General features: G+C 34.0%; 1 protein-coding gene across 1 annotated transcript; it reads right to left on the bottom strand.

Annotated features, from left to right (window-relative positions):
• Positions 1 to 19082: 19082 nt before the first annotated feature.
• Positions 19083 to 26250, bottom strand: LOC134259420 (probable mitochondrial glutathione transporter SLC25A40). Its single transcript, XM_062742005.1, has 9 exons — positions 26044 to 26250; positions 25340 to 25515; positions 24509 to 24576; positions 23982 to 24112; positions 21839 to 22015; positions 21505 to 21614; positions 21125 to 21203; positions 20323 to 20400; positions 19083 to 20213 (listed from the first exon to the last, which is right to left on the bottom strand). The coding sequence occupies exons 1-9, from the start codon at positions 26126 to 26128 to the stop codon at positions 20083 to 20085; spliced, it is 1035 nt and encodes a 344-aa protein (XP_062597989.1). The 5' UTR covers positions 26129 to 26250; the 3' UTR covers positions 19083 to 20082.

The following is a 26250-nucleotide window of genomic DNA, read 5'->3' as shown; positions in this document are numbered from 1 at the left end:
CGAAATATCGGGCATGGTCCGTATCTGTCTTGGTTACTTCACAATAAAAGAAAATACTTTTTTTCACAATAAAAGAAAAGATGTATAAGCTACTTCCGTGTAGCACCCCCTATTCAGGTTATTCCACGGATAATGTACCCATTTGACAACTGCTTCAAGGTCTTGAATCATGATTGTAACAATCACTAATATAACCTATAGGGTACCCCTTGTTTTGTATAAAGTTTCGCCCTTCGAGCACCTCTTTGGTCAAGCACCCAAAATTCCTTGCAGAATTCTGGCCGACAGGACAGGTAACAATAGCTAGGTATTCCCGGCAGAACTGTCCACCGTGTAAGACACGATGTAAAGGGTCAGGACAGATTGGTTAAGTTTTGCACCAGCTTGTGCCTATGACTTACAGCAAGTCTACTGCAACATTTTAGTATATTTCTGCACGGAAAACAGACCGTGGTAAGTATATTTTGCAAGTACTTTTTAGTTATGTTAAATGTACTTTTAAAATTCGTTACATTAAAGCTGAACACGACTCGTAAATAGGCATACGCCATTTTTGATAGCATTATCTACAATACAACAATACTAGGGTATACTGGTCGTATTCGTTACACCTGACTGCTTTATTGTCACAGGTATCGGCGTGGAATGACCCGTGTTCGTGCTGGCTATCTTGCATTACCTTTGTTTATATTTTATTGCATTTACGTTTATCTATGTTGTTTGTATACTGAACAGAATTATGTACCTATAATTGTAAATTTATTTGGTATCTTACTTCCCTGCATTAGACGAAGTATTACGTTATTATTCTCGCTACCAAGTCCTGTATAGTATATGTCCGTCTTCTTCGTGTCGACTGATTAAACTGAACAGTCTCCAATTCTTGCCCTATTTATAGGGGTCTGCAGAGTAGCGAGTCTCGGGAACTAAAATGGCGGACACAATACTTTTACGAATCGTGTTCAGCTTTAATTCACCTTGGCAGGCAGTCATCAATGACTTACCTGTGTGTGCGTTCAGGTGTGACGTTAGCGAGAGTGTTTGAATAGGTTTTCTCGTCAGAAGTTTTATCGCTGTTAGTGTAATTCTATACATTTAAAGAACAGCCTGTTTCTTTATTTTATTGTATTTTTGTTCGCTGTACATGCGTATTACTTTTTCATTTAAATGTCTGAGCGGAAGTAAGTTACCGGAAGTATTGTCAGCCATTTTGTATCTATGTCAACTGTAAACAAACTGAAGATATTGAAAGCATTTAAGTGTTATGTTATATTGAACTCAAGATAATTATATGGTTATTAATTAAAGCCAGTATAATTATATTATAGTATTGCCATATGTAGAGTACATAATTATTTTACTGATAAAGGAAAGTTAATATTTTAGCACCATGCTGAGGTGTTCGTGGTAACTGATGTCATGATGACGACGATGATGTCGATGATCTGATGATGACGACGATGATGTCGGTGATGTTGATGATGGTGTCGATGACGATGATGACAATGATGTTGATGAAGACGACGGCGATGATGATGTCTACGACTTAGTCGCGGGAATCTCCAGTACTTGTGAACATTGATCCCAACCACAGTCTGGGATTACAGCCCCGGAGGCTTGGGAGGTTTAAGGACAGTGTTGGACTTGATTGAGACTGTCGTATGGATGGACAATACTAGTAATGATTGAAATTGAGTTCTAAATTGGTTTGAGTTTTTGAGAACACGTGTTGATAGTTGATACAGCTGTTTAAACATCTTTTGATCATTTTTTTTATCATTGTAAATAACATTTTTTTTGGGTTACGATCATTTGAGTGAGTGTGTGTGTGTGTGTGTGTGTGTGATTGCGTGATTTATTTGTTAATTGTCTTTTCTTTATTTCTATTTTTTTTGTGTGTGTAAATAAATTCTTGTTTTCTTTGAAGAAATTCTTGTTTTGATTTGAAAAGGAAAGCCTGGCTCATTCCACGTTACAATGATCAAAGATCGCGATCTAAGACGTAAAAATAAAACATACATGTAAATACCTGATCAGTCACGACTATCAATGTACATGTACCATCATTAAGAACCATGGTCCTTTAAGGCAGGAAGAGTAAGGCTTTCAAATTATAACATTTATTTCTTTATTTAAATCAATCGGAAATTCAACATTTTAAATAAGGAAATTAACCTTTAAACATGGAAATAAAATATTTTTAGTGAAAAAAAATATGCTAACCATAAGTAAAGATTGTGCCCTTGTCCTCTAAATCGGTTAACAGATTTACCTGTAATATCAATAGGTTTTTTCTGTATACATGTACCTGATGAAAAAGAAATTGTCGTAGTACCAACCGTTTTGTTGCATAATCTGTCCCTACGTGTTAACATGAAACATAATACGGTTACCGTAATCCAAACATCAAAAACAAATGGTCAAAATTATTCATGCCCAGGGACATATGGGGGAGGTCATGTCACATCCATACATTTTGAAAAATGAAAGCCCTAACACCAAGCATTCAAAGTTATGGACAAGGTTAGGATATTTCAAAAGAAGGTCAAATTTCAAGTCAATGTCCAAGGGTTATCCACTGTTTGTGAGTGGGATAGCTCTTTTATGCAACCCGCGACAGGAACTATATTCCCTGAGGGCTTGCCCGAGGGGAATAGTTCCTGTCAAGGCTTAGATGAAAGAGCTACCCCACCCATAACCAGTGGATAAGCGTTTTATTATACTGATGTATATTATAATTTCTGAGTCTATTGATTTATCGCTTGAAATCAAAATTGGCGGCAAAAATTGCATGAAAATCTTCTGAGGGGTGGATAGCAAAAACTATACCCCGGGGTTTAGCTTCCTATGCGTGGAAATTTTCTGACTATGAAAAAGTAGTCAATTTACCTTCTTAACTTTATACAGGAAACATTTTAAGGAGGATCTCTACACCTGTAAAGTATAACTGATTTTTGTTGCATGCATTTGTTTCTAATAATAGGCCCCATATCCCATAAAATATGGTTCCAAAGTATTTCAATTTATTTTTTAGAAATATTTGAAATATTTTATTTATTTTGTTAAAATCCCTCATATCAATTTTTTTAAATGCCCATTGCTTTAAATTTCTCTTAAAAGTTAAGTGTTATAAAATATTGAAATAATAACCAACAAAGTTAAAAATAAAATCAACATAATTTTTATTTAAATTTACAAAAATAGACAAAAGAAAAACTAAAACAGCATTTTCTTGAGAATAGCTGGTTGGATCCTCTTCAATATCTGAAAAGATATATAATATCAAAGGGTAAAAACAATGAAAAAAAGAAATTGAAAAAAATTGAAAAACTGTCAAAAATTTATAAACATCACAAAAATTCAGGTGTGAGAGATCCGCTTTAAGTATAATAATTGTTCATACCCAAGAAAGGTCTTGCTTGAACGAATACACACGTGATATATGAAACCCCATAGAACAAGCTAATTCAGAGAATTTGTGTCCCCCGCTTAGGGAAAAAGTAAGCCATGCGCAGTTCGGGGGGAGGTGGGGGGGATCATTCATTCTTTCTTTATTTCCTCCCATTGGAGATTCATGAACATATAAGAATACATAGTGAAAGAACAAAATATAACATCATATAAGTGCTTTATATTTACATTAATGCAAAATTAAATTTGAAAAAGAAGAAATTGTCTTAAATGTTTGCAAAAAATAAAGTTAGTGCACAGGGGTAGAAGTATCCATTTACGAGTATGTTATCTTTCTTTGATACACCGCAGCCACATCTCTTATAAAGCGAAAGTTAAGAATATGGAGTTCTGGTGCATCACGGTCGGAAAGTAAGGGTGTTAGACATCTGGCACCGAGCAGAAACAAGTATAATTCATTTCCAGGGAGTCCTGAGAGTTCGGCGCCTAGTGAGATGTCGTAGTCCTCAATCACAGTTTCCCACCAGGCGTCGCGAAACAGAGATGTTTCGGGGCAAGCCGTAGTAATGTGTTCGAACACATTTGTGAAAGATTTTGCGCAGAGGCAGCAGGTTTCCGGCAGTACATCTAAAAGGGTCCATAGCTTGACAATGAATTTGCACAAAACAATATCTTGGATATTTTTTGGGATGATCCACAGATGCTCAGGTGGTTTGCTTGCGCAGAGAATGTTGAATCTAGCAAAGTCGGGGTCGACAAGCATTCGGTTGCGCCTAGAGGCAGAGTGAAAGGAGATGACAGAAGATTTCACTGAAGATTTCCATTGAGACTTGTTGGGGAAGAATCCACTTTCGAGATAACCAGTTAACACGTGGTATAAGTTGTATTTCAGGAGTATGGGAATTATGTCCTGAATAAACACATAATGTTTAGTACTAGCGTTGAAGAGGTAGGAGAACAGACGGATGATGAATATACGCTTGGTGAGGTAAGTTGTGTTGAGTTCACAGAGACGACCAAAGAATTGCAACTTCTTAATGTCAATCTCTGCTGTAATTGGAAGGAGACCTAGAAGGCTTTCGCACATGTCTGATCTTGTATGATGGGGCAGTCCCATAACATGTTTAACAACGAAATGTTGGAATGCGTTGAGTGTTCTTATGTCTTTTGTCCGAAGATCGCACCATAATTCGCTTCCGTAGAGAACTGATGGTAAGACAACTTTTTTGTACATTTTGGCCACTGTTACGGGGTTGAGCTGTTCGGAAACTTTAAGTGCGAAATATGATTGCGGTCCTTTCCTGCAAGCGTTTGATGTTCTTTCGCCAGGATCAAAGTTGGAGCTTAAAAGAATTCCAAGATGATTGTACGAGTTGGAAAATTCAATGCGTTCATTGCCGAGACGCAAGCTTAAAGTGTCAGCAGGATTTGAGCGCTTTTGGTGGAAGAGGAGAACGTTGGATTTTGCGGTGTTAAATGTAAATCGCCAGCGTGTTGAGTATTGGAATATGTTGTCCAGAACTCGTTGAAGCTCAAGAGGTGTGAGAGCAATGACACAGATGTCATCTGCTAGGGTTGGGTTTGAGCTTTGGACATTGAAGACTCCTATGTTCTTGCTAAGATTTTGAATTTCTGATAGTAAACCATCAATGAATACGAGGTAAAAGAAAGTCGAAAGTACGCCTCCCTGTCGAACGCCTTGGGATACTCGAAACCACTGGGAGCTGGTCTGGTTTACTACAACGGAAAATTGTGTATTGGAGTGACAGTCATTTATCAAAGACCACATTGTGCCCGATATCCCGAGTTCGTGAAGTTTGTACATGAGACCGTGCCTCCATACCGTATCGAAAGCTTTCTGTGTATCTAAAAAGGCAACATAAACAGAGCTGTTTTGTTCAATATTGTGATGGATAGTTTCTTGTAGATTGAAGGAAGCTGTTAGACACCCAAGTTTTTCTTGGAAGCCTTGTTGCTGAGAGCATGGGAAAGATATTGATGGCAATAAGTTTGACTGTATTCTGGTGAGGATAAATTTTTCAAAAACTTTAAACGCACAGGGGAGGAGAGCAATTGGTCGTTAACTATCGGGAGATTTTCGAGGTTTGTTGTTGCCTTTATAGATGGGAACAATCAGGTCTTTTTTCCAACAGGATGGAACATATCCGATTTCCAGAATTGCATTGAAGAGTTGAGCAATGCATCTAGCTACTTGTTTACCGCCATGGATTAGATGTTCGTTTTGAGTGAGATCAAGACCAGGGGCCCGTTTCATCAAAGGTCGTACGCCCAGTCGTAGCGCTACGCCGGCGTAAAGTCGGGACTAGCACGAAGATTTGCGTTTCATTAAAGAGTGTATCGTTACGCCTGACTAAATTTAGGCCAAACTTTTACGTCTACTCAAGGGTAGGCGTAAGTTCGGGCTTAAAGTTAAAATTAAGCAATTTTACTGATTTTAACACAATTTAGCGAGTTCTAAAGAAAAAGTACGGCTCTAAGAATTCTTTTTAAATACAGACATTGCATTACGGTATTTAATTATACATACTATGAAGTGAGTGACTGTGTGTGTGTGTGGGGGGGGGGGGTGTTACAACCATTTGGGTTGACTGAAGTAATAATGTGCTTCATATTTTAATAGAATTCTTCTCAGAAGAAAAGATTGTCTTATTAGAGATTTCTTCGACCACCATTTCTTTCGTTATGACAAAGCATTCACACACACATTTAATTGTTGTATTGTATGTATAAGGTATTGTAAATCGAGTACAGTGACTACACATATAACTATATATTTCCATTTCTAATTTTTCTCTGAACTGTGATATACTCTTTGAAAGTTAGTGGAGTTAATTATAATTTCCTGATAATTCTGCCGGAATGTAAATTAGGCAGGTCAATAAGTCAGGAGCTAAGGGGGCCTAATATGCATGCAAATCTTCGCCCGTTATGCATAAATTATGTTTCGCACTATTGTTGATGTCTCTGGATACTATGCTAACTAGATAGTGATTCCTTAAATTTATACTCCCGCTTCATGTCAGTCTGCCCGTCTATTGCGCTTTTGGGTGCCCATCTCTTATCCACCACTCCTCTCTTACCACTGAATGAAATTTAATGCGACACTTCACAGAATCTTTATTAAATATTGCCACTGTGACTTAATTTACTCTTTGGTCGGACTCATATTTAGGGTTTTACATAGCAAAACATGGATACTGTCATCATATTCGTAAGGGAGATTCATTAAAATTGTCTATTTTGATTAAAAATAATCTTTTCCCCAAAATATTTTTTTGGAAAAAAACATCGGTTTCAAAAGCACAATCATCCTCTTTCTAGTAATTTTCTACATTTAACTTACAGAAAAAAATAATACATCATAATTCCAAATACAACCTGTAGGTTTTTTTTATCATGTTCGAAGAGTCCATTTCTTATTTACTCCTCGTCTACATGTGTGGATCTCGAGGGGACGGAAGAAAGTGTCCAGAACCTCCCGAATTTGCAGATTATTCAACATTTAATGTACTGAAATAGAGGCGGCGAAGTTAATTATTTTTCTAGGTATCTGGGACAAGTGAAGTCGCCGGTGAATCTAAAACGCAACCTAAAGTCTCCTCTATTAGACAATACGAGATTTTTAAATGGGGAAAATATTACTTTTATTATATCGATGTAATACGGTGATAATTACACAGTTAAGTTCAAGAAATGAATTATTCCTTAAAATATTTTTTTTCTCAGACAATCATTGATGCAGAAGACATCTATCTTTATTTTTTCACGATTTCGTCTGATAGCGTAAATTATCCTCTCAGATAATCTGAGCGCATATAGAGCACATATAGGATAACAATATACTTTTTTTATTTCCTGCATAACTTACATTTTAATGAAAAACAAAATAAAGACTAACTGTAACTTAATTTTAAAACCAGAGATCACACAAGCATGCAGAGAATTTATGTAATAATACCTTTGTAGTCTTTTTTCGAATCTCTCTCTCTCTCTCTGCGTACTTGAAAAACGGTACATCAAATTTAAGCTGCAGATAGTAAAGATTGTTTTGTCTATAATCTTATGAACCTGCAGTCTAGTATTCGAAATTGTTTTATGAACCTTTGTGCCATTTAAATTAATGAACACGTACAATATTATAATGAATCATCTGAATTGACAAAAAATTAATAGACTTAGAAAGGATTGTCTTACGTGTACCTTAATAGTAGATATGTAAAATTTATTTCTTGATTCAATATGTGTACATATGTAAACTTTTTATACATTATTTTTGCTTGAAAGTATACATTTCTTTATAAATTGATTTTTAAAAAATCTTATCAATATGTTTACATATGTAAACTGTTTGCATTTTTATACATTATTTTTGCTTGCAAGTATACATTTCTTATAAAAATAATTTTTAAAATTTTTTAAAATATCTCAAACTTAATTACAAGTATTTTTTCAGTAAAATTGATTTCTTATATAAGATGCATATCTCCTACATTACCCTATCAATCCATGCATGTTTCAATCAGTTCAAGTATTCATTAATCTATAATTTGTGTTATTCTGTACTTTGACGTTCTACAATACTTCATATATGTTTGAACACAGTGGACAATGTTTATGTTTTTGCGCCTGCGCAGTGCTGCGTTGTCAAGGACTTAGTCCTGCGACTAAGCGTATCTTTTACGACTAGACTTGCGCCACTTGGTGAAACGCAAATTACGCCCGACTAAATCTTGGCGTAAGCCCCGGAAGTACGCCTAAGTTAAGGCTTAAATCTACGACTTTTGATGAAACGGGCCCCAGGAGCTTTTCTGCGCTTGAGATTACGAATAATGTCTGTATTTCCGTAACGGTCGCGGGACCTCCTGAGAAACTATCATTTGTTCATCTCGATATGCGTTCGAGTTCGCTAAAATGGTTTTCAATTGAAGTGAGAAAGTCTGAACAATAATTTGCATTTTCTTTGGCATTATAAATATCTGAGAAATGCTTTGCAAATGCGAGAGATACGCCAGGAGGGTCGTCAAACTGTTCGTCATTGTATTCAATAACAGGGTAAGTGCGAGAAGAACGTGGTTTCAGTCGTCTGATTAACTTCCAGAAAAGGCGAACATCGCACTCTGATGATTCATCTATATCCTTAAAAACACTTGACATGTAACGATCATGTTCGTCGTTCAGTTCGTTCCGAAAGTTTCGTTTCGCATGTTTGTATTTTTTGTAAGAGTCGTGTGTCATTCCTCGAGGGCGACCTTCATTTATCCACATCCTTCGCATTTGGCGCTCTGTGTCGTGTAGCTCTTTTACTTTTGAGTCCACTCTGGCCTCAAGAAGGGTTTGTACTTTGCCGTGGGGATAGTATGTGATGATGCAGAATGTAGCACAGAGTTTAACTCTGTGCAAAAATAAAATCAACATAATTTTTATTTAAATTTACAAAAATAGACAAAAGAAAAACTAAAACAGCATTTTCTTGAGAATAGCAGGTTGGATCCTCTTCAATATCTGAAAAGATATATAATATCAAAGGGTAAAAAACAATGAAAAAAAGAAATTGAAAAAAATTGAAAAACTGTCAAAAATTTATAAACATCACAAAAATTCAGGTGTGAGAGATCCGCTTTAAGTATAATAATTGTTCATACCCAAGAAAGGTCTTGCTTGAACGAATACACACGTGATATATGAAACCCCCATAGAACTATGAGGCGCCGTTTTAATATTTTTAATGTATTTTCTGATATCAAAAATTCATTTTGTGATATCACAAATTCGAATTCTTGATATCAAAAAATCATTTTCTGATATCAGAAAATATATTTTTTGATATCAGAAAATAATCAAGATTTTGTGATATCAAAAATTAGAATATTTGATATCACAAAATCATTTTTTGATATCAAGAATTCGAATTTCTGATATCAATTAATCATTTTTTGATATCAAAAAATCTTGGGGATTTTATGATATCAAAAAATGTAATTTCTGATATCAAAAATTCGAATTCTTGATATCAAAAAATATAAGTCATTTTCTGATATCAGAAATTCGATTTTTTGATATCACAAAATGATTTTTTGATATCAAAAATTCGAATTTCTGATATCACAAAATGATTTTGTGATATCAAAAATTCAAAATGATTTCTTGATATCACAAAATATATTTTCTGATATCATAAAATAAAATAAAATGGCGAAGAATGTTCATGTAAATAATGAATACTCCCTTGAACTGTAATTCTAAAATCCCGAACTTCAATGCCAGATTTGTTTTCCATTAAAATTTGTTAATTTATTATTTAAAGAAATATTTTTTATGAAAGAATTTTATAAGTGTTCTAGATATTATGGACATTTTTAAATTCGGGCAACGTTTTGTTTCCGCAGCTTGGCGGTAACTGAAAATATATTTGATTACAAAATGGCTGATAATGGAACTGCTGACATTCTTAGGAGCATTCAACAAACCATCTTGAGTGCTAGCCGTTGCTTTGAAAATGGCGATGTTGATTGTAACATTGTCTTGACAGATCTAAGACAATCCAAACGTTGCCTGAATCTTGTGAATCTAGAAGAAAACAATAAACGTGACATTGACTCCACAATCTCCGCGTTAATTGACCAGATTGAAATGAAAATTGAAAATCAACGAACATCACAACAGGAAAATGCATTTTCTGCACCTCGGGAAAATGTTTCAGGTATGTATTAGGCCTAGATACAGTAGCCTAGTTAAGATAAAATTAATTTGGTCACAAGTTTTGTTAAATTTTTATTTAGTATTCCAGGTTGGTGACAAAAGTGAGTAAATGTTCCGCCATTTTTAATTCTGTGCTGATGCAAATAAAGTATTCAATACACTGATACAGAGCTTCAACAGTTGTTGTCATTTATAAGAATAATTTTTGGTACGACCAGTGTCTGTTTCTATCAATCGGACCACCTCACATGGCTTCAAGCGTCTGAAGGAAAAGGGCGACTGCCGAAAGGCCGCCATTAGTTTACAATGGATACCAAACGACAGGAAATGACAGAGGTCTGAGAGGAGACAAAACAATTTTTTGGAGTTAATTGACTGTGGTTTAAAACAAAGTGAAACATCTAAAGTATTGACAATAAGTCTAGCAACAATATGTAGGTTTCTGAGGCGGTATCAAGACAGAACTGATGATATAAGAAAACTAAGTTGGGAGTCAGACAGTAGCCCAAAATGGAATAAGATCATATTCAGTGATGAAATGGCCATAACTGTGAGTGGTTGTGCAGTTGTTAAAGTATGGAGAACAAAAGGGGAGAAGTACCTCCCAGAGTGCATTGGCCACCTATAAAGCGTCACACTGGCAGGAACTTGAAAGTAATGGTGTGGGGTTGTATTACTTATAATTAACTTTTGTAGATGGAAATATAGATAGTGAGAAATACATTAATGTGTTAGATGAGAACCCATGGCCAGTCATAGCCAAATGCTTCAATTACTACATGTAGCTAAAGCCTGGAAAGAAAACAACAACATTCCAACCATACCATTGCTGTCACAATCTCCTGATATAAATAATATTGAAAATATTTGGCTCATCTTAAAAAATCAAGTAAAAAGACATGATGAATATTGACACATTTGATGATCTGAAAGCAGTACTTCAGCATGCCTGGCTTTCAATCCCTTTAATGTACATACAGAACTTATTTTCCACGATTTCTCGACGACTTCAGTTTATCAGATCAAAAGGCCATATAACAAAATATTAAGTCAAAACTAGGGATGTCAATTTTACTCGGACAGCTTAGTCGAATAGTCGGATGCTTTAGTCGAACGATAGTCGAATATTCGTTTAATTTTAATTATTTTTTCGTACCAGTTTCACTGTTTGTCTTTTACAGACAAGTTTACAATATTTAACCTACGCTATCCCCATTATACTAGTACAACGAATTTCTAGTGCAATAAAAACTGTACATCAATATGTATCCAATGTATTTATTCATTTCAAAATTCATATACTAGCTGCACGTTTTATCTAAATGCAGGATATCACACGCCCTTATTTGTTCTATCTTTACATGTACCCCATAATTGAAGCCAATTATTACGTGTCCGTCAATGATCTTTGACAGGTAAACAATTAAAGCGCGTCTCTTATAAAAACAAAGAGAAAGCGAGAGCTTGGGATAAATTTAAATTATGAAATTTTGTGCAAACAATCAATGATTGTATGACATTAATATCAGAAAAAGAAAACATGGTTTAAATACTCTCATATTAACTGACCCCGATTTACATGTATTTACGATTTTGTAATAGCGGTTTACTAGAAATTAATATTCTTTCTGAATAGACATGTTTGCCGAACATACATCGACGTACAAATAATTTCCTTTGAACAGTTATACCATACCCTTAATTTTACATATGAAAATATTGATCTGTAAATAAATGAAACGGGCAAATATAAAATTGCCTTGAAACACATTTTTAACGAATAACCGACTAAAGAAATTTTAGTCGATAGTCGGTATGATCGAACGATAGTCGAGTACTCGAATATTCGTTGACATCCCTAGTCAAAACACAACTCAACAGAAAGGTAATTAAGTAGGTTTTTAATTAGCTTGATTTGTTTACAATCAGTATTCAAAATGGCCCTCAATTTACTCACTTTTGTCACCACCCTGTAGATATGCACTTAAATATGATTCACAAAGTGACAAACTACCGTTAGACAGTGTTAGACTTTCCTCCTCAGTGGAGTCAAATGTGTATTCCAAACACTATCAATTATAAAACCTATTTTTTAGTGTTCATTTCAATATTTTTTAGTTTGCAGTCATCTGATTTCTTTTTAATTTATGTCCGTCTGTACAGAAAAAAATTTGAAAAATGTTATTTTCCTACAAGTCAAAAAAAAAAAATCTGGTTAGCGGATCGGTAACCAAACTATAAATAAACAAGATGTGTTGTTTGTGAAACACTGTACGTGCACTCTGTGACAACAAAGTTTGAAAAAAAGTCTTTAGCGAGTATGTCAATGTCAAGGTCACAAAATCATTGACCTTGTCATTGATATAATTTGAAAGAACTTGATTAGTGAAGTATGCATACCAAAGACAAGGTTTTAATCTTTCATGGTTCAAAACTAAGTTATGGTTAAGATTCAAGAAAGCTATTTTTTGCATAAAAGTCACAGTCAAGGTCATTGGGCTTGGTGTTGTTTTACTCATTTAAAAGAACTTGATTAGAAGAGTATGCATACCAATTATGAAGTCTCAATCTCCTATGAATTAAAAGTTATGGTGAAAGATCAAATAAGCTATTTTTTACACATAGGTCACAGTCAAGGTCACAGGGTCATTGACCTTGGTATTATTGGATGGCTCACCTGAGCACTATGGCTAGGAAAAAGCAGAAATTGGTTTATTATTGAAAAGTAGTCCCATGACCAATCATGGCTTTGCTATTCTTGAGAAGATGATTTTTATAGACTGTTTCCCTTCAACCAAGGATGCTTTGTGGCAAGTTTGGTTGAAATTGGCCCAGTGGTTCTTGAAAAAAATAGAAAATGTGAAAAGTTTACAGAGAGACAGACAGACAGACGGACAGCTAGACGGACAGCGAACAAAATGTGATCAGAAAATCTCACTTGAGCCTTTGGCCCAGGTGAGCTAAAAACGGCTAGTCGCATAAAAACATAATGAAGTGGCAAATTTATAAATCAGAATATCACATTGTTCTTGTAAAATAAAAATCCATAATGACAACCATTGTATTGGGAATAAGTCTTGATGGTTCAAGCTCTGAAAACAAAATGTTAACATTGAAAAAAAATTATCAGCAGATATCATCTTTAAACAATTTTACACAATATAAACTTACTTGGATATTGCTGACAAATATGGTTTTTGAGTTGAGCAAGAGACAGAGACCTCGAAATATATTTTGATGAGTTCTTTGGATTTCCTGGAAAAAATTTTTTAATGAGTATACTTATATAAAAAAATAAAATGCCTTCTGTCATACAAGTATTCTATTTTTAAAGATACATGTATATATGTATGAAGCTAACTTGCTTATTTCAGGTGTTTTAATTGCCCTATTTTAGAGTTACCGATTTTCTCAGTAATCATTACCTTGAAAAACCTTTGAAAGGTCAAATTTTTTAGTTGGAAAGATTTCCACTTGCCCCCTTTTATCATTTTTATGTCTTTAGTGTTTTTTTTTCTTTTTGGACTTTACAAAATTTAACCAAACATTTTTTCGTCTATTCAGTTTGCCTACCAAGTCCAATTCTTTCCAGCTCCCTTTGTTCCACTGGGGCTGGAAGAACGTCCACTTCGTCATGCAAAAGATAGAAATCAATATGAACTCGTCTGGAGGGTCTTCCTCTTTTTCTCTTTGAACTGGTGTTTCCTTTAGATGAAAAGTACATAAATTTCAGCAATTTTAGATTTCAAATAAAGATATGTCAGCAAAAACTTATAACTGGATCAAATAAAGTTTATTTCAGGCGAAAATATGTATTTAAATTTACAGCGTAGCTCGACGTAACGGCTATGAAGCAGCTATGTTGTTGAACGCACCCTAGGTGGTACTAATGGGTTTCTATAAAATCTCTTATACCATGAAGTCTCAACCATCTTCCGGAACCAGAGGTCTTTGATAATAACAAATTTAATGTTTTAATTAAATATTACCACTATAATTCCCACATCTAATTTTGAATTTCATTTATTAATCCAATAATATAGGACAAAGAAAAACCACACGCATGTAATGTTGTTTTTCCACATAAAATTGTAAAATATAAAAAAAACAACATTTAAAATGTACAAATATTGCTAAAAGTGACTTCTAGGTCTGTAATCCGAGTTTCCTCTGACTCTAACCCCTAATGTCATATCTCTCTTATAAAAGCGGGGGTTAGAGTCGAAGGAATCTCGGTATAAGCACAAATCACTATAATAAAATATTACTTACTTACTTATAACATACCTTGTGTTTAGATTAAGACTAATACAAAACCCTCAATTGACAGCTTGAGGGAAAAATGTTTGAAATTTATGGCTAGTTGAATAACGACCCCGATCAGAATAATCAAAAGCATGGGCGGGCGTGTATGAGAGTCTGGAATTTTTTTTTTATCATACATATATACCTCATGAATAGGCTAATAATAATATATCATTTAATTTACCTGATTGGCGTTGGTTGAAGGCACTCACTGTACGTCTGTACAGTGCTTCACCGCCGACGCCGTTTTCCTCTGTTCTTACTGCCGGCACCTCTTCAGCTTCATCATCGATATCGTTTGCGTTATTCAGTTCACTTCTGAGGGCATTTAAAGCAGTCCCAACCATTGAATAAATAGATGAATTTGCCATAATAATTCAAAAATATATTTTAGCCTTCTTTAAAACATACTCAAAGGTAAACGACATCGAACTTTGTGGCGGGAAGCTGAGTGTTGCATCACAGGGAGCATTCATTAAGTCGATCATAATTTTATTTGGATCTTATTTTCTGATATCAAAAAATCGAGTTTTTGATATCAGAAAATACTTGTCATTATTTGATATCAGAAAATCATTTTCTGATATCAAGAATTCGAATTCCTGATATCAAAAAATCATTTTCTGATATCAGAAATTCGAATTTTTTATATAAAAAATCTTGTTTATTTTCTGATATCAAAAAATCGATTTTGAGATATTAGAAAATGTATTTATTGATATCAAAAATTCTTCATTCTTTTTTGATATCAGAAAATGATTTTCTGATATCATAAATTTGATTTTTTGATATCAGAAAATGATTTTTTGATATCAAAAATTAGAATTTTTGATATCAGAAAATAAACAAGATTTTCTGATATCAAAAATTAGAATTTCTGATATCAGAAAATGATTTTTTGATATCAGAAATTCGAATTCTTGATATCAGAAAATCATTTTCTGATATCAAAAAATCTATTTTTTGATATCAAGAATTATTTTTTGATATCAAAAAATATTTTTTGATATCAAGAATTTGAATTATTGATATCAATAATTTCTTTTTTGATATCAGAAAATACCTCAAAAATATTAAAACGGCGCCTCATATCAAGCTAATTCAGAGAATTTGTGTCCCCCGCTTAGGGAAAAAGTAAGCCATGCACAGTTCGGGGGGAGGTGGGGGGGGATCGGATCCCCCTGACTGAATTTGAAGAATTATTAAATGTTTACGTGTATATTGAAGCAAATAAAAATGCCATTATGGATATAAAAATTTGCTTGCTTATTCTTTATTATGTGTATAGAATATTCTTTTAATATGGAATATTTATCACACTGTAATGATGATTTTATGAGTTTGTACAAGCCAGACCTCATAAATTTTTCATTTCACATGCTTAATACTATCATTCAGTAAAAAAAAGTATTTCGAAAAAAAAAATGGACCGTCCGGAATGCGAACCCGGGACCTCTCACACATGAAGAGGGAGACATACCACTAGACCACGGAGCGTCTGTTATTTAGCAAGAATAATATGCAAATATGAAGTCACATAGATGTAAATATTCACTTTCGATATTGTCAAAATTTTACACAATGCATGGTGTCTAATAAACCTTTATTAAACAGTTCTAATAGATGTAATAAAAATATTAAGTCCACCGAGAACCTGTTTTATACGTAATGACTCTCCTCATGCCCCTGTGCTAAAAATAGCGACATGTAATAAATACTAATAAAACAAACGGGGCGGGACACTTTGAGAGGGGTGAGAGAGTTCCTAGGGAGTTCTGATATAAAATTACATTGCAAAAGCTCAAAATCTTCTTGAAATATCGCCCGGAAATGGTAGTGTTTCATACAGAGAGAATGTACAAATTTACGACCTTGAACTTTGACCTTTTGACGTCAAAATCAATAGGGGTCTTTATTAGGCCACAGGGAGTTGTTATGTAAAATATTTCATTGCAAAAGCTAAAAGGATTCTCGAGATATCGCGCGGAAACGAAAGTGTTATAACAGAGAGAATTTGCTTATTTATCACCTTGACCTTTGACCTTTTGACCTCAAAATGAATAGGGGTCTTCCTTAGGCCACAGGGAGTTGCTATGCAAAATTTCATTGCGAAAGCTCAAAGGGTTCTCGAGATATCGTGTGGAAACGAAAGCGTTACAGACAGACAGAAAGACGGACGGACGGACATACCCAAATTAATATCCCCCACTTTTCAAGCGGGGGACAATAAACGTTATGACCATGTTCAAAGAAGGCAAAACTACTAGATCATGGTAATAGGGTCAAAATTCTTGGGCTTGTCACAGAAAATACCTGTGTGAAATATAAAAGCCCTTGTACACTGTACAAACCGTTCAAAGTAATGGCAAAAGTTTTACAAAAATGGGTCAAACTCTAAGGTCAAGAGGTCATGTCACATGGAATGCGTACATTTCTGAATTCTGAAATTAGCTGTAGAACTGTAGCTCTCAGAAAAAAATATTTTGACAGACAGGAGAGCTACAGTGCCACCCATTGTAAAATCTGTATATTTATTGCGCACAAAACGTTGCGCGTCGTGCTGAATTAATTCTTCCAAATTCTTACCCACTCGCGAAAAAGACAGATTCATAAAAATTCCTTACTTCTCTATGAAGTACTCCCGTAGTTGACACCTGCAAGAAGTCCGTAGGACCAAATTATTTTGCAAGCCAAAATGGCAGTATAAGTAGACGATATTTTTGATGATCTCAATTTCAGGACCAGGAGGTCTATTAACAACAAGGAATGTTTTGTTGAGGAAACCGTGAAAAAATATGTTAGGAACACACTGTTAGTAATATTTTGAGATGACAGTTTAAAATCATGGAGAAATCAATCGAGAAACGGAACACTTTTTGTGCGATAAATATACAGTTTTTTTCAATGGGTGGCACTGTAGCTCTCCGGTATGTCAAACTATTTTTTTCGGAGAGCTACAGTTCTGCAGCTCTTCTGAAATACAAAAGCCATAGTTTCAACCGATCAAAAATTAATGAAAAGGTTACAAAGTTTTTGTGGACAAATAGAAACAACAAATAAACAGAAATACGGACGTGCAGGGCAAACACTAAATGCCCCCGAATTATCGATTATAATGGCATAAAAATAACGCATTTTTTATTTATTTTCGTTTCAAACAATCTCGACACAACAGTTGTAACATAAAAGGGAGATGAAAGGGAGTTCACAGGTACAGGTAAGACTCAAGATTTCTCTCTTATAATGTATAGTGGGATATTTTTTGTGGAGCGATTATTTTGGGGTTTTGATGATTTTTTGAATTTCATATTGTACACATGATGAATATGTGTAATAAATATAATTTGTGAAAAAATGTCTAATAAGCCCTGGGGTTGAATATCGGGGGGGGGGGGGTGTTCCTGTCCACAAGTATGAGGGAGATGAATTAAAATTAAGTATACAATGCATGTGATGCAAGTCAAAGCATTCAATTCAAAGCATCCCAACTTGTTGAACTTCTTTCAGTGCAAACATTGAATCGCGCCCGTAGAAAGAAGGGGGGAGGGGGGGGGTAGATCTACGCTAAAATGTACAATGCCTATATTATGTCTACCTTTGTAAAAAAAAAAAAAAAAAAAAAAAAAAAAAAAAGCCTTTCATGGTGATCAATTTTTTAAGCAGGAGGTCCAATATACAATTATGTTTTAAGGCATAATTAATCTCTACCTGTGAAGTAAATTAAGACTTTGCAAAATGTAAAAATTAATTACTACATGTACTCCTAACATCTAACCGATTAATGCAAAAAATAAATATATAGGTGTCTTCTACAATGAAGCGCATTGAAAAGATTTTCCGTTTGAATGGAACGTTTTGAACCATCTTTGGAACATTGATTGTCATGCCCATTTCTTCAGAAAGAAAAACAAGAGGCCCATGGGCCACATCGCTCACCTGAGTAACTTTGGCCATTTTCTTATTTAACAGATTCCCCCCTTTGTAATACTGTACCTATCTTGACCTTGCCCAATCCCCAGGGGTCATGGTTTGAACAATTTAGAATCTACACTATATATCCAGGATGCTTCCACTTAAGTTTCAGCTTATCTGGCCCGTTGGTTTTTAAGAAGATTTTAAGAGATTTCCTATATATTTATATGTAAAACTTGTATTCCCTATTGTGACCTTACCCTATGCCCGGGGGTCACGTTTGAACAATTTAAAATCTACACTATCCCAAGGATGCTTCCCTATAAGTTTAGCTTTTCTGGCCAAGTGGATCTTGAGAAGAAGATTTTGAAGAATTTTCCATATATTTCTGTCAAACTTGGATTCCCTATTGAGGCCCTTCCTTAAGCCAGGGGGTCACGTTTAAACAATTTAGATTCTACATTACCCCAGGATGCTTCTATATAAGTTTCAGCTTTTCTGGTCCAGTATTTCTTGAGAAGATTTTTTATTTACCTCACACTATTTTTGTATTCTCTTGATTATCTCCCCTTGAAAGGGCACTAACAATTTATACTCCAATTTTACTATGTCAATGTACTTCATTGTATACATATAACTTATTACTTTGTAAATATAAAGGAAAAGATCATACAGACTTAATAAGCCTTTAAAAGTCCTATGTAAGTAACAAATAATGAAGGAAAACACTTGAATTATTTTATAACATTTATTAACAATGGAAATCATTCAATTTCCGTTTCATAATTTCAACTGATTGAATGCACTTTGGCTACTTTTAAAATGCAGGGTTTATGTTAAAAACTTAAAATCAACATTATTTCAACCTTAAATTGAGCAGAAAATGAATTACATATAATAAATGTATCAACATTAATTATTTTGTTATTCATATAGAACACATACATATGCATATGCTGATCAACTAGGGAAATTGCATACATAAATATTCATGTAAAACATATAGTATTATACCATCTTATATATCCAGTACATTAATTAGGATGAGATTTTTAATACCTAAAACACTAATACATGTTATATTAAAAACATACAGATGCAGTATCTTTGCATGAAGATGGCACCAATTTCATTGATATATATGAATATGCCTGATTTTGTTGTATAATCAATGACAAATATGACATAAAGGAACATTTGTTAAACAATTACACACAAAAGAAATTACCGGTAATCTTTATTCAAAGTAAAACATATGAGGAGTTTAATTATGCCCAATATGCTGCAAGAATACAAAGAAAGTAAAAAAAAAAATAAATGCAGTATAAGGCATTTCTTTAAACATGAACCTTTTCAAATAAAGCATTCCTGTCAAATTATGAGGTCACATGAAGTAAAAATCTGTCAGACAGTCAAACTGATGCTAAATCACGGTTAAATGTGGGATAGTGGTGAACAATTACATGCAATCACTGCATTCAAAGTAGCCTTTACACTATATGCATACTGTACATACATCCAGAAATATTTATACATGTACTCATTTTATATAAATAGTGTAACTGTTTTATCACAGCAAGTAATCATAAAATTCATGACAAACCTTCAATTTATGCATGCTGTAATTATATTCCTCATGTGAACATAACAAAATTATAACATCATTTCATGTGTTCAATCACCTCTGGGACTAGACACACACAAACACACACACAACAGCACCGACAGAAGATTTTAGAATTCCCTGCAGATATCCATCTCTCTTAGCTCACGATTCCTGGTTTTAAAGAAGTTCTTGAAATATTCATAGGAGGAGATCATGATGGCACAAGCTGGTGCTACCTTCACAACCCGAGGAACTAGACCTGTAAAGAATCAGGTAAATAAAGATTATACACGGATCTTGCAAGCATTTCTATCAAATGAAAGACTGCTCAAAAAGAGGTTTAGATTATATATACAGACTAGACATACCAGCAAACAAGGCATGAATTCCCTCCCTTTGGTACAGCTGTATAATGAGGCGTAGTGTTGAGGTGACTTCCTGGGAACCTAAAACAGAACACAGAATGAGGGCAATTTTCTAAATTTATCTATAAGTATTGAAAACATTTAAACGATAGTAATTAGTTATTTTCAAAATTCCTTTTAAAATTAGACAGATGGCATGTGTAAATTCCGTCTCCACCTATTCAGATGGAAAAGTTTAGCACCAAGCTAAAAAATTAAAGGTGCATTTAGTTCATGGCTTGTTGTAAGCAATAAGACAAAAAAGAAATCATTTTTTCCTTTCACAAAACCATTATTGTAAGCATTCTTAAAATTTATTACAGATGAGAAAAAAAAAATTATTTTGTAACTGAACTACCCCGGTATTTTATCTTCACACAGAAATAACCTGTTAGTTATTAAATTTTGGATTGTTTCATAGATATTTCTTTTCTTTTAATTTGGCAATGCAAAAATACACAAAACAGTACCTCTGACATTTTCTCAAATTTGATGAAAAACAGAGGTATCGAAGTATTTTAGATATCAAGGGTTAAATATTTAAAGAATAAGTGGTTAAGACTTCCAAATCACTTTGACATATCCATGATATTCAAGATATCAGTATTTGAGATATTGAAGTAGTTCAACTGTAGGTTGTATAGCTGTCATTTAACATATTGCTTTGACAGGATTTTAAAAAAATAAAATTTTGTAGTAAGTCAATCACTGAGAATTTTCAGGCAATAAGAGGCTTAATTAAACTGACTCCAGACATGTTCATTACCTCTAATTCGTCTTTCGCCAATAGTAATCTGACGATGGGTTTTGATTACATCGAAAGGCAAAGTTAAAATTGCAGCAATCTGTAAGAAAAGATTAATGAAATTTTAAAAATCAAAACAATAGAAAAACTGATTATGTACTTCAAGACATTTGTTCATAAAATAGTCAACAAAAACATGTCAGCATGTACATCACTGTAAACATAATACATTTGACTGCGTATTCTTTTTGGTGGAGATAACTTCTGCTAATTTAAGTACATTGCTAAATGTCTTGCACATATACACAAAATTGACACATAAAGAAATGTGCTAAATAATACCTAGGCTTACGTACTAAAAATCATTACACATTAACAGTATTATGTGTTTCTCCACCTACCCCTCCTGAGACAGCTCCACAACAGAAACTCTCAACAGTCGTCATCTTATGTGATAGGGACTTCTGTAAAATGACTGACTTCATCCCCTCATATCCAAACCAGTAAAAAGCTGAAATAGGCAGTTTAATTAGCATTTCGAATCTCATAATTGCAAAGATCATAAAAACCGTGAACTGTATGTAAGAAGTCTACTTGACCTCTTTAAAAGACAAAAAATATTTCTATTTTCAAAAAGAAAATATTTATTGTTATTATTTTTCCACAATTTTTTAAAAATCAAATATTGCAATCTACAGGGAATATATCTTTTAAAGTGTTGACTTCTCTTTTTACCTGAGAATGGTACATCCCTGAGGAGTGTGGGAGTGAGACCTCTGTACATGGACTTGACCATGCCCCCCTCCCTCACAGTATGCTGGACTGCTGTCAGAACCTGACTGTAATTCAGCTGCTCAGACTGCATCTTAGTCCTGACCATCTCCAGAGGGCTGATAGCAAACACTGCTAATGCTGTAAAAAATTATAACTGTGTTAATGTACTCATAGTATAGTGTCCCCTTTCTCCTTATCAAATACTCCGAGTTGGTTTTTATCAATGCTGGTGTTTTAGAATACACTATCAAAGCAGAATTGTTAGAAAAGGTCCAAGTAAAAGCTGCAAGAATTATTACTGGTCTAAGAGTAAATTCCTCAAGATCTTTTAAATACAAAGAACTCAGTTGGGAGCCATTATACCAGAGAGAAAAAAAAAACAAACTAATATCATTTCATAAAATTTTCCATGGTATTGCCCCAGATTATCTTCGCAAATTATTACAGCTTCTCTAACCAGTGTAGCACTCTTACAATCTGAGATCAGATCAAAGTAATATTTCATTACCATTATGTAGAACTGTATTTTAGAAATACTAGGATAGTTTTGTTCTTTTTGAAAATAAAAACAATTTGAACGACCACTTAGCAGTAAATATTTCAACTATGGTAACAGAAAAGAGTATATAAATGTACCACACTGTCAACTATGTAATGAAGCTAGCATCCTTTATGCACACTTAAACATGACATAAAAGCTGATGCATCTTGTCCTATGTGTGATAACCATTATGATGATAATTAATACTTTTTTATGAATAGTACAAAGAGTGCAGTTGGTTTACCTTTTGAGTTTAAGGTATTTTTACATGGGATCTGGGAGTTTGGAGTTTTACTATCAAACAAACTTACAAACATTACAAATTATGTACATGAAAATTGTCAGGTTAACAAAACGTTTTTTTTAATACATTTTACCTGGATACATATTTTTTATGCTGAATGTTCTTTATACATGTATAATTATTTGTTTATATGTTATTTTTGATTTGGATCTGTGCAAGTCAGGTTGTGTTTGAGTGAGGGAGGGTGTGTGTAAGGATGTGTGTGAGAGTGTGTCTTTACCTGTATTGTATTATAAACATTAACTCAGTTCATTGTATTTGTTACCTTGACTTGTATAGAGAGGGTATTTATAGACAGTTTGCCTGTTGCCCAACCTATTAATCAGTATTCTGAATAAATATTGTTGATCTCCCTCCCAAGGGAACTAGGGTGATAAATTTATAATACTAAACAAAGTTTAGCATTTATAAAATTGCTTATTATCTTAAAGTCAAAAATATTCACATATTGAGTTAAATAATCTGGGAGTAGGCCTGCTTAAGCTGCAATTCATAGAACCAGATGGACATGCCGATTCCAATACACCCCCTTCCATCCAGTTAATTAATTGGAATTATTTTGTAAAATATCAAATTAGTTTTAATTACTTTATACAATATTTATTTTGATAGTTAGGCTAGCCAACAAAAACAATTCATCCAACACAAGTAATAAGATGTTGATTCCTTTGCCCAATTCCAAAGAGATGTTATAAAAGATAAAATCTGCTTGATCAGCAATGCTATTCAAGTTAGCTCCTCACACTAAACTCATTAATTTCTCTCTAATTTGACATGCCATTTTCTGTTATCAAAATTCTCCTTGACTAGTGCTTGATAATAACATGCATGGGAGATGTGGAATTTTTTTTATAACATAACGTTATAGATTGCTGCAAAGTATATAGTAAAAAATAAGGTATTTTCGTGTTTTAATATTGTAATACTGTAAATGTACGGTACTTCTTTCCATGGGGTCATAATTCTGCGAATTCACTATTTCTGTTTCGCAGGTAGAAAATTACACAGATTTAGAAACCTAAAATTTAGACTCTCACTAAAAGCCTTATATGCATTTTAAGTATGATGGGACAAATATCTGCGGAAAATGTGACCGCGTACATAGTGTAGATTAATACAGGTACAATGCGGAAAAAAGTACTTCTACAGTCTTTTTTAAAAATATTTTGGGGGATTGTAAATTTTCAGCTAATAGTGGGTCCAACTTCCAGACCTGCAGGCTAGATTAAATCCTGGGTAAGGAGATATAAGGAACTCACTTCGAGCACTAGCTCCAGCCATTATGGGTTTCCACCAGTCATTTTCTGTTAGACCTGCCGAGTAACCAAATAAATTCCTAAAATGTTCGTAACAGGAGAAATAAACCACTGTGGCAGGTACAGCCATAACTCTGGAAGTAAAAATGGCAAAATATTAGTCACATTTTTATCTGAGAAATAACTGAGTGCACTGAGCTTTGAAGATTACTGTACATCACTTTTTATTCGCGAGAACTTTATTTTCGAGTAATTACGCAAGACAGTGTGCTCGCGAAAATTTAATTCTCGCGTATAATAGTATTCTTTAAGATTATATAGAGCAATAACCACAATTCGCGAAAATTTTGTCTCGCTAATCAAAAGTCAAAGACTATCTCGCAAAAATAAGGTGTCGCGAGAATTTAGTGATCTACAGTACTTAAAAATATAACAAAAATCTAGCATGTTTTTCTATCTATCCATCTGAATTTCTTGGCTACATTTCTGATACACAAAGTAATTTCAAGTCTTTAAATGTTAAAACTCACAATGTGGGAGGCAGTCCACTCCACAGTGATCTCAATCCCTCGTGTCTGGTAATCTGCATCATCGCATCCTAAAATATCAACAATATACTGAAATATATCAATATACCTTTATACATGTAAATTTGCAATTGCTTTTCCTTTTAAAACACATTCTTACCAATGTGTTTCAATCATTATGTTCATTCTAGATGTCCTGCTGCATGCATTTACATTATTTTCTAAAAAATATTGGGGGCAAGAAGAATCAGTTGCATGGCTATTGTAAGAAAGGAGAAATGCATGAAGAAACATATGGGTGGATCAGGATCAAACCTGAGACCCCTGTATTACTAGTCAGGTGCTCTTACCACTGAGCTATCCAGACCTTCATGGCGTTTAAAGCCCAAACGTCTATACTACTGTAAATCACTTTTTATTCGCGAGAACTTTATTTTCGCGTAATTACGTGAAACAGTGTGCTCGCGAAAATTTTATTCTCGCATATAATAGTATTCCTTAAGATTATATAGAGCAATAACCACAATTCGCGAAAATTTTGTCTCGCTAATCAAGAGTCAATGACTATCTCGCGAAAATAAGGTGTCACGAAAATTTAGTGATCTACAGTATACAAGTATCAATGATGTGGCACTATCACCACTGAAGGATTCTTACATTGCCAGGATGGTCAAACTGTGTAATTATAATTTCTAGTCTAAAATGATCCTTGGAAAAAGATTCTCTTAATAAATCCTTATTATGTGAAATTTACCTGAGTTTTTATATATTACTTTTAGTGCACTGATCTGAGTTCTGCAAGAAGTACTTTATATTACACTAAGTAGGACCTACCACTGTGCCTTTGTAGGGACCAGGCACTTTTCGTTTATACCAATATCCATTGTTGCCCCCGTTAAGACATGTACACAGATGATCCATTAATCCATTGCAGTATAAAAAGCATTTCCCTTTCACCAGTGGCACTTTCTGGGATTGAAGCCGGATTTTCACAACATCAAAAGGCGTCACTGCAAAATTACTCAACAAATTCAAATACTTGTAAATAAAAGTGTACTACTAATTTACTAAGCACAACTGATATTAATTTTAGAGATCTATATCAATAATAAATTGAACCTTATTGATTTCAGCATTCATTTTTGGATGGTTTAATTTTTAAGGGGAAAAGGCATTGTTATCCAGGCCTTTTTTCTCTCCATTTGTTAACTACATGTACTGTAAGTGTTTTTATTTTAGGCTGAACATTGATCTCCAGAATGCAACGTTAAAGGTGGAACATTTAGCAATTTATCTTTAAGACTTAGTTATACAGGTCCCAGTTATACAAGCGTGCATAAAGTATACTGCTTTGACCCAAATCATTTTCTTTTTTTTTTTTTCAAATTAATGTATGAGAAATTTCTTATAATGCCTTCTTATAAACGGACATGATAAAACTAAATTTGAAAATATATTTTTAAAAATCGTTATAAGGTGATAAAATGATGTCCATTTCAAGCTGATATGCAGTGGCTTACGCAATCTGAAAATCTTACCAAGAAGAGAGGTGAGGATGGCGCCCGTGCAAGATGAAATCATCTGCTGCACGGCCGTGATGTCCTCAAAAGTCCCCCCTGTCATCTCTCCGCTGCATGTGTTCCTCTGGGGGTGCTAAGTGCCCATCCTGTTACTAAACATAACGAAACGAATGTTTACACACGTGAAACGGAAAAGAAAACCTTCGGACATAGGTCACTGTATTT

The sequence above is a fragment of the Saccostrea cucullata genome, unplaced genomic scaffold, assembly GCF_032062105.1.
Source record: "Saccostrea cucullata isolate Sc308-1 unplaced genomic scaffold, CSIRO_AGI_Scuc_v1 ctg840, whole genome shotgun sequence".
NCBI lineage: Eukaryota > Metazoa > Mollusca > Bivalvia > Ostreida > Ostreidae > Saccostrea > Saccostrea cuccullata.
This window is presented reverse-complemented; position numbering and strand designations above follow the sequence as displayed.

Bases quoted from the DNA above. Each gene is read 5' to 3' on its own strand.
- LOC134259420 (XM_062742005.1), bottom strand. From the start codon at position 26,128: ATGACAGGGGGGACTTTTGAGGACATCACGGCCGTGCAGCAGATGATT. The intron at 22,016-23,981 runs GTGAGTTCCTTA...AATTTTTTACAG, and splicing joins GGCTGGAGCTAGTGCTCGAA to CATTAGCAGTGTTTGCTATC. The intron at 21,615-21,838 runs GTAAAAAGAGAA...TGCCTATTTCAG, and splicing joins CAGGGATGTACCATTCTCAG to CTTTTTACTGGTTTGGATAT.